At 42.6% G+C, this 8828-nt stretch overlaps 1 protein-coding gene and 1 long non-coding RNA gene across 6 annotated transcripts; both read left to right on the forward strand.

Moving 5' to 3' along the window:
* Positions 1-9: 9 nt before the first annotated feature.
* Positions 10-3277, forward strand: LOC112230929 (tRNA pseudouridine synthase A). 4 transcript variants are annotated; one of them, XM_024397332.2, is made up of 6 exons: positions 10-158; positions 1115-1341; positions 1440-1577; positions 1769-1871; positions 2200-2897; positions 3101-3277. In XM_024397332.2, exons 1-6 carry the CDS (start codon positions 38-40, stop codon positions 3137-3139), a joined length of 1326 nt encoding a protein of 441 aa, XP_024253100.1. In that variant the 5' UTR covers positions 10-37; the 3' UTR covers positions 3140-3277. The 4 variants fall into 4 exon arrangements, with proteins under 4 accessions (XP_024253100.1, XP_042167434.1, XP_042167436.1 ...); XM_042311500.1 differs by having other exon boundaries at positions 2200-3277; XM_042311502.1 differs by having other exon boundaries at positions 116-323; positions 2200-3277.
* Positions 3278-4666: 1389 nt separating this feature from the next.
* On the forward strand, positions 4667-8436 carry LOC112230501. 2 transcript variants are annotated; one of them, XR_006080709.1, is made up of 7 exons: positions 4667-4840; positions 6688-6722; positions 6831-6881; positions 6982-7465; positions 7629-7709; positions 7816-7929; positions 8078-8436. It is a non-coding gene; the product is annotated as an uncharacterized LOC112230501 (long non-coding RNA). The 2 variants fall into 2 exon arrangements; XR_006080710.1 differs by having other exon boundaries at positions 8081-8436.
* The last annotated feature ends 392 nt before the right edge of the window (positions 8437-8828 follow it).

Consider the following 8828-nt stretch of genomic DNA (forward strand, 5'->3'; position numbering starts at 1 on the left):
TAATGGCCCCACACACCAGTACAGTAGGTGGTGGTGTATGCAACCTAAAAGTTGGACGCGATCTGCCAAACAAATCCCAAAGAAGAAGAAGAAGAAGAAGAAGAAGAAGAAGAAGAAGAAGGAGTCCAGTTTGCCCGAAAGCCACACGAAGAAGAAAGGTCAAAGTTGATCTTGTCCATGTGTTGGTCAGCGGTAGTTAGCTAGCTACTTGTAAAAGGGTTTCATCTTGCATTTTTGTGATTGTACAAATGTCGTAACTGGATAAACTCCCGACTTTGTGCTATAAGCAAGGCGTGTATTTAACGATTGTTCGTGGATCACTCGTGAGTCTCCTGCAAATGATTTGTTTCATCTTATAGCAAAAGTGTTATTGCTAGTCATGGTAGCTAGCTAGTTAACCATAGGAAATGTCTTGTGATGAAGCTAGTTTAGTTAGTTAGCTGAATCACTAACGATAGCTAGCTATCTCCTTATTTTGATCTTCAGAACTTTAACATTATCATAAAGCTTGTTAAACTTCTTAACATTCAATGAAGACATGAGCAATGCAGAAAATTCGAGCCTTGATAGCAAGTCCACGAGTGTTGAGTATCAAAAGCAACGGTAAGCCCATTTAGCTAAATTAGCTGACTAGTTCGAGGGAAAGTCGATTTGAGTATGTCATCGATATTATAGTAGCTGGCGTTCTAACGTTAACTCGTGTTAAGCGGTCAAGTAATGATGACCATTTGTTGGCACCTCCTCCAGGTAACGTTAGTCCTGTAGATCTGACATTATTGGAAGGATGTCACAGGTAGTGATGAACCGTATTGTATTTACATATCCATACCTTTTAGATTAGTACTGATCCACCTTCACCATAGTACCTATGGTGAAGGTTACAAGTATTGATTTCAGCCCAAGGCTGAATTTAATTTCAGAAAGTTGTTCCCTCCCGTCTGGTTATCTTCACTCCCCTTATCTGAAAATCATATCTGAGATCAAGGAATTGTATACGTGGAATAACTAGGTGTGAGTGCACACTTACCCTGGTAGTGAATGAACAGGACTGAAATGTCATAACTTGAATGAAATACATCCCTTCACTCACTGGCAATTTTTTTGTTTTTATCAGGTTGGCTTTACAAGTGTGCAGGGATAAGGTGGATAATGAGTAAAGAGTCAGGGAATGTGCAGAACAAGCCAGTGAAACGAGTGGAGGAGGGAAATGGAGAGTCGGGTGAGCACATCAGAAAGAAGCTTAAGTCTGATGTAGAACAGACTGGCGATGAGAGGAAACACCCCAAAAGAAAAGTGGTCCTGCTTTTGGCGTATTCAGGCAAAGGTTACTACGGTATGCAGGTTGGTATTAACCCTCTTAATCTTTCCATAAATCGTATCCCATGTGTTTTTAAACAAAATTGCTACTTTCTAAATTCTTAATCTGTTTTGTGTTTCAGAGAAATGCTGGATCTTCCCAGTTCAAAACCATTGAGGATGAGCTGGTTACAGCACTGATTAAGTCTGGGTGCATCCCAGACAACCATGGAGATGATATGAAAAAAATGTCATTCCAAAGATGTGCAAGAACGGACAAGGTATGGGGGACAAACATGGAAAGGGCTTAGTTTCTGTCAGCACAAATGCGTCCCTTGCGCAAGTAGTCTTACATACCTGTGTTTTATACCTGAAGTAATGGAATGCACGGGATAAGACATGCACTGTGTGTGGCCTCAAACACAAATGGATTATTACCTTGCTTTGTGATCAGCACCATTTGTTTTGTCAGGGTGTTTCTGCAGCAGGTCAAGTGGTCTCTCTAAAACTATGGATGATTGAAGACATAAAGGAAAAGCTCAACTCCAATCTTCCACCACAGATCCGAGTGCTGGGTGAGATCGCACTGCTTCCAGTTAAAAGTGTTGGAGATAAGCCTAAACCCTTCACAAGGAAGCCCATGGTGTCAGAATTAAGAATACGTTCTTGAAGTCTAGGTGGTTGCTTTTGGGAAGTCATTGATTCCACTTTTTGTGAAAATATGTTGGATGTGGGATGACAATGGAATTGTTAATTGTCTCATGCTGTTTATTCTGCTTATTGTTTTGAATATATATATATATATATATATACATATCTTTTTTTAATCTAAAAAATAACTTATGTCACTTTGGTTACCAGTGTGGTTCCACATAGTTTGTGATATTTTTTTTGTCCCGGTAGGTCTGAAACGAGTGACTGGGGGCTTCAATTCTAAAAACAGCTGTGATGCCCGCACGTACTCCTACATGCTCCCCACTGTGGCCTTCGCCCCAAAAGACTATAGCACTGAGAATTCTATTGCATTCCGCCTGGAGCCAGAGACACTGCAGAGAGTAAATTGTCTGTTTGGCAGCTACAAGGGCACTCATAACTTTCACAACTTCACCTCCCAGAAGGCCGCGCGGGACCCCAGCGCCCGCCGTTACATCACAGAGATGACCTGTGGCGAGCCCTTTGTGCGCGGCGGCGCTGAGTTTGCTGAGATTACCGTGCGTGGCCAGAGCTTCATGATGCATCAAATCCGGAAAATGATTGGCCTGGTGATAGCTGTGGTGAAGGGTTATTCTGGGGATGAGGTGTTAAAGCGAAGCTGGGGCGAGGAGAAGGTTGATGTACCCAAGGCCCCTGGGCTGGGCCTGGTGCTCGAGAAGGTGCACTTTGACAGGTACAACAAGCGCTTCGGTGGGGACGGCCTCCATGAGTGCCTGGAGTGGACTGAAGAGGAGCAGGCTATCTTGGCCTTCAAGGAGGAACACATCTACCCCAGCATTGTGGAGACTGAGTGCCAGGAAGGGTCCATGGCCAGCTGGATGGCCACACTGCCCATACACGACTTTAAGGCCACTGCAAAAGGGGCTCAGGATAAGGACAGGGGGCAGGTGGGTGAATCCAACAGAATAATATTTGCCAGTTCAATTGTCTGTTTTTTTTTTTAAAGTCCAACAAAATGTTCAACATTAGTAGCTTAATCATCAACTAGGAGCAGTTCACACTGAGGAGTCATAAAACTATCTTTTTGGGAGATGCCATCACCCTCTTTTTTTTCTTTTTTCTTTAACCCATAAAATGTTTCAATTTTCAGGATGATGATGAGGGTAATGGTTCAGATTCTGCACTTTGAAGTCTCCAGCGAGTAGAAAGACACCCTTTGCTGTATCTCTCAAGAATGAGCTTTTGTTTTGCTATGGAAATGCATTGTCAATAATGCCACTGATTTTACATAATACGTTTGAATAAACATTTTGTTCTTTAATTTAAACCATTGAGCGTGATTCCTTTCCAGTGGTAATCTTTAACACATTGTATTTTGGAGGATTTGTTAGCTGGAAGCATTAATAAAACAAACACAGCTTGAGAAGACAGACAGGTCTATGATGGGATGCCATGAAATGAATTGTGGTATTTGATAATAATGTTAATCAATTATGGAAGTATATTTCATTACAGTACTTCTAGAATATTTGAGATATTTAGAATATTATTTGTCCATGCCCAGCACGATATGCCCACCGACCGCAAGGGTGCGAAATTAGAACTACGTCTATAGGATCCACAACTGAAAACAAGAGGACAACTTCGGAGGCGCAAGATGAGTTCGGAAGATGGTATAAAAACACCCCAAATGGACGCAAATTATTATTTAGAGCAGGAAACATGCCAACGATGTGTAAGACGTTATTGAGTATCTTCGGGTATGTAACTAAACAGAAACGTTCTGTGGTCCATGTTATCGTTGCGTTTTGAAAGCTAGTTAATCAGACCCCCATATTAATTTTGCCCTGATAGTTGTATTGGTTATTGACGATCCATATTCGATATCAATGCACATTCTTCACTTTCATCCTCAGTCAAAGAGAATAAAGTTGTTTGTGTGATCAATGGATGTAGTAAGCTGTTCTGCTCATTAGCAGTGGCGGTTCTAGACCATTTCAACTGGGGGGGCCAAGCTTTGGCCAGTTGTACTGTTAGAGGGGCCAGTTACATTAGAAGTTATTGTTGTCATATTGTTTTCACTGCAGGCATTAGTTATGTAAAAATTATTTCATGCTCCACATTTAGGGGGGCCACAAGGGGGTCCAAAATTTTGGTCACAGGGGCACTCCCCCAGAACCGCTAGAGGGGAGACCTGTATGTTGGGCAACTGCCCAAAGAAGACATAGGTACAGCACATCCACTTGTTATGTTGGAAAAAGTCAGTAATAAATGATTCTGTTCTAGTTAAAAACAAGTCAATATGCTTTGATTAAATGTACAATATCCTCGCCCATGAGGAAATTCTGACAGAGTAACTGTACAGTACCAGTCAAAAGTTTGGACACACCTACTCATTCAATAGTTGTTCTTTGTTTGAACTATTTTCTATATTGTAGAATAATAGTGAAGACATAAACTATGAAGTAACACAAATGGAGTCATGTAGTAACCAAAAAAGTGTTAAATAAATCAAAATATATTTTATTTTTCTTTAATTAAAGTAGCCACCGTTTGCATGACTTTTAGCATTCTCTCAACCAGCTTCACCTGGAATGCTTTTCCAATAGTCTTGAAGGAGTTCCCACATATGCTGAGCACTTGTTGGCTGCTTTTCCTTCACGCTGCGGTCCACCTCATCCCAAACCATCTCAATTGGGTTGAGGTCAGGTGATTGTGAAGGCCAGGTCATTTGTTGCAGCACTCCATCACTCTCCTTCTTGGTCAAATAGCTCCAATGCAGGAGAGTGCCCTGTGTTCACTGATGAAGTTTGCCTCCACGGAAGGGAAGTTCCCCCTCCATGACTTGGACTGGAGTGAACACTACAGCTTCCCAAGGAAACTCATCCAGGTAGGGGGTTCAATGAAATACTACATGTTAGTTGCCTTGCACAAATGTTACACCATTTAAGAGGTCATTAGGGTTCATTGGTATACCAAAGAGGCAAGTTTGAAACTGGACCCACCTGTATTTATGCCATTTAGCAGCAATGATATTATATACATAATTGTTCAGCAGACAGTCATGCGTACATACATTGTTAGTATGGGTGGCCCCAGCAGGAATTGAACACATGATTCTTGGCGTTGCAAGCGCCATGCTCTACTAACTGAGTCACGCCATGCTCTACTAACAGAGCCACACCTGAAACGTTTAGATTTTGTCCATCTGTAGCAATCCATTGCTCTGTGAACAGGCAGTGGTGGAGTGGCTGCTCTCTCAGGAGGACGATATGGCACTTCTTATCTCCAGATTTCAGGACTACCTAGATATGGAGGATGTGCGTCACTACGTCTTGAGCTCCGTCCGCGGGACGTGAGCAGGGTGATGGACAGAAACAAAGGGGTGAGCCCCAATAGGACTGGTGTCTGTGATTGGAGGTTCTAAATGAGATGGTTTATCGTAGCTTGTTTAGTTGTCTGTTTTATAGTGGTTATCTATTGTAAAACATTCTTCACTCTATTCTCTTCCATCCCCTCGGTTGACCTGTGCTCAACACCTTCGCTCAAGTTTTGGACTGTGTTGTCTGACTGATGTTGTTGGTTTAGAATGGTCTTGTCTCTTCAGGCAGTGATGGCCATTTACCTGAACAACGTTTTCACTCTACTGTCCAATGTTAACAGGCCTAGCCAGGAGTGAGAACTCACCAACTTCCTGGTTTAACAGGAAGGTCAGTCCCTTCCAGCCTGCTGTTGTGCTCTTCTACTATATATTAAAATATAACAAATCATTTTTTGTAACTTGTATGCAACAATTAGAAATTGGCCATGTTATTCCATTGTTACTGCAAGGGGCTCAAGAGTGCAAAGGTGCCATTAACTTATCAGAGTGGCAGAGATGCAAAATTCTCTGGACGCCTCTTCCCAATAGCTAAACACCTGAAGCTTCGGGGCATGTGTTGGATTCTGACATTTTTTACGTAGCTGCTGCTCCTTCCTCCCCGCGGCCATTATCGGATGTCATTGTCTGTGTAGCTCATAAACTTCGACACTTTATAGAACAAACTTCTGTCCGTAACAGTAGGTAATCACAAATATAAGCACGACACAGACATGCAGTCTTTTGCGAACAATGATTGAGTTATATTATTAGCCTAAATGATGTAATGAACAGCAAAATCACTAGCATATGTCAATCTGCTATCCCCCATAGTAGAAAAGTTGACCTATTGGTCAGCTTGTCGTTCTGTGCGAGAAAGAAAAGGCCTATTCCAAACAGACTCTGGTACAGTTGTGGGATGATAGATCCCAAATTCATACAACCAGTAGGCCTAGGCTACACCCCAAAATTATTTCTTCACATTAAAAGCAGAGCACAAGGCAGTAGGATACTCACAAATGTTCATTCCATAATGCAATTAACGGGAAAACACCATTGAGCGGTTTCATGTGACAGATGAAAATATCCGATAGAAATGTTGAAAGGAGGGAGATCTAAAGTTGCAACAACGAGCATGGGTTGCTTGCTAATATGACTAGGATTATGCCTTTGGCTACTGGACAATGAAAGAAAGTTGTTGGGAGAAAAAGGCTACTTGTTTCAATAGCATATGGAAGTCTTTATAAAATAATTGCCTGCACGTTTGGTTGGATTTGGGCTAGACTACTTTGAAGCATGGCGGTTACCTTCAGTCACGCAGCCTCAGCCTTAGCCTTAACTGATTGTGTGATTTTATTGCCCCTTGATTCATTCTACAGCTAAACACGAAGACTGGAAAGCAGCCAAACTAAAAGTAAGCTAAGTCTCCTATCAACTACAAGAAACTGCATTTTTGTGTCTGGTGATAAGTATTTGTATCGCTGTAAGTGTGAATGTAATGATCATCTCTCCTTCCCATCAGGAAGACACGCGTGCCTTTGAGCGGTCGTAGCTTGGGTTTCTGAAGTATAAGGTATAAGGTCAACTATAACATGTAGATCACCTTGTTTGGACTGGAGTCTGCAGCCCAGAATAACATTTTCCTTCTCATGTCTGTCTGTCGCCCCCTATAGTTACCCAACAGCATGTACAAGAAGGTGCTGGTGATCCTCTGTGACTCCATCCTGCCCCACATAGCAATCCCACACTGATGATCAACTTCCTGGCTGCAGCCTATGATGTTGGCGAGTTGGGTTTCCATCGTCTGTTTTCATAGACTGTTCTATAGAAGACAATCTCAGTGGATGCTATGCTGTACTGAAAGAGAGTAGACCTCTCTTTCATGCTTACTCCATTAACTATCGATGACTAGCATTTCATCCTCACATTTGCTGTAAATTTGTTTACAGTCAACAACACCTTTTGTCCATTGTGTCTCATCTTTCTCTCAAAGTCACCTGCCAGTCTACTTGGTAGCAGCGTTTGCCAAGGGTCTGTCCCACCTGGCCCTCAAGGACCTGCCTGCTGCCTTGCTCATGGTACTGCCCTTCATCTACAACCTGATCCGCCTCCATCCTGCCTGCCGAGTCCTCATTCACCGCCCCAGTGCAGCAGGTGGTAGGGTGTTCCCATTTCACCCCATACACTCACCTGTCTGGAGATGGGAATGAATTAGATACTGATTATAATGTTGTGGTGGGTTTACATTTAGGCAAAGTCTCAAAGGGCTTTCCAATAGACAGCAGATTGTTTGTCATTTCATGTGTGTGTGCTTGAACAGAAGCCTGTGTTGACCCCTACCTGATGGAGGAGGAGGACCCCACCCAGTGCCATGCCCTGGAAAGCAGCCTGTGAACTACAGGTATGTAGGGATGTCCGGAGAAACACACATGATCCATAGAGATGAACACAACAACATTTCACTCATTGCTCTTAACTTTTTACTCCTGCTTTCCTCCTAAGTATAGATTCTTCAAAAGCATTGCCAGCCTGATGTGGCCAAGGCTGCCATGGCGATCAACAAGCCCCTGTCACAGCAGGAGGATGACATCAGCGAGGTCCTGGAGTTATCAACCTATGAGGTGAGGTGAGGTTTTATTGGTTGGTTAGGATATAATGTCTGGTTAGGATATAATGTCTTTCTTTGTTATTATTTCTTTGCATGTATATTTATATTGGTGTTTGTCACCATGTTATTGTTGGAATGTGTTTCCATGTCTGTGCACATAGCAGATGGAGCAGGACCTGAAGCAGAGCAAGACTGTGCCACTGGAGTTTGACCCTGCCATCAAGCTACTGCAGGGCACTGGAGGAGTGGGGGTACTGGGCCTGCACTTCTCTCTAGAGTAGAGACAACCAGCACCAGGACATTCATACACCCAGCTCTTTGGACCTCCCTCCAATATATCCCCTTTATATTTCAGCTTCACATTTTTCTCTTGTTTTCTGTTTGGAATTCATTGTACTTCAATCATGTGTGTTTCCCGAGTGGCGCAGTGGTGGTCTAAGGCACTGCATCTCAGTGCTCGAGGCATCACTACAGACCCTGGTTTGATCCCAGGCTGTATCACAACCGGCCGTGATCGGGAGTCCCATAGGGTGGCGCACAATTGGCCCAGTGTCGTCCAGGTTTGGCCGGGGTAGGCCGTCATTGTAAATAAGAATTTGTTCTTAACTGACTTGCCTAGTTAAATAAGGGTTCAATAAAAAATATAAACCTTAGGAAACTGTGCGCTGTGTTTAATATTGAGGATTATTGTCAGATAAGATTTACAATGTTTTGTAGATGTTGACATTGGTATGCATGTGTGCAATCTCTGTTGGACATGGAATGATACAATATCTATAACCATTTTAAGCAGAAGTCATATAAAGTTTGACAGGGAGGGAGTTGCACTTAAAAGATATATTCACAACTCTATGCACCATGTTTATAATGCATTTCAATTGGCACATTAAGATATAAAAATAAGGCAATGAA

Source organism: Oncorhynchus tshawytscha, linkage group LG33 (assembly GCF_018296145.1).
Source record: "Oncorhynchus tshawytscha isolate Ot180627B linkage group LG33, Otsh_v2.0, whole genome shotgun sequence".
NCBI classification, from domain to species: Eukaryota; Metazoa; Chordata; class Actinopteri; order Salmoniformes; family Salmonidae; genus Oncorhynchus; species Oncorhynchus tshawytscha.

Bases quoted from the DNA above. Each gene is read 5' to 3' on its own strand.
- LOC112230929 (XM_042311500.1), top strand. From the start codon at position 38: ATGCAACCTAAAAGTTGGACGCGATCTGCCAAACAAATCCCAAAGAAG. The intron at 1,578-1,768 runs GTATGGGGGACA...TTGTTTTGTCAG, and splicing joins GATGTGCAAGAACGGACAAG to GGTGTTTCTGCAGCAGGTCA. The intron at 1,872-2,199 runs GTGAGATCGCAC...TTGTCCCGGTAG, and splicing joins ACCACAGATCCGAGTGCTGG to GTCTGAAACGAGTGACTGGG.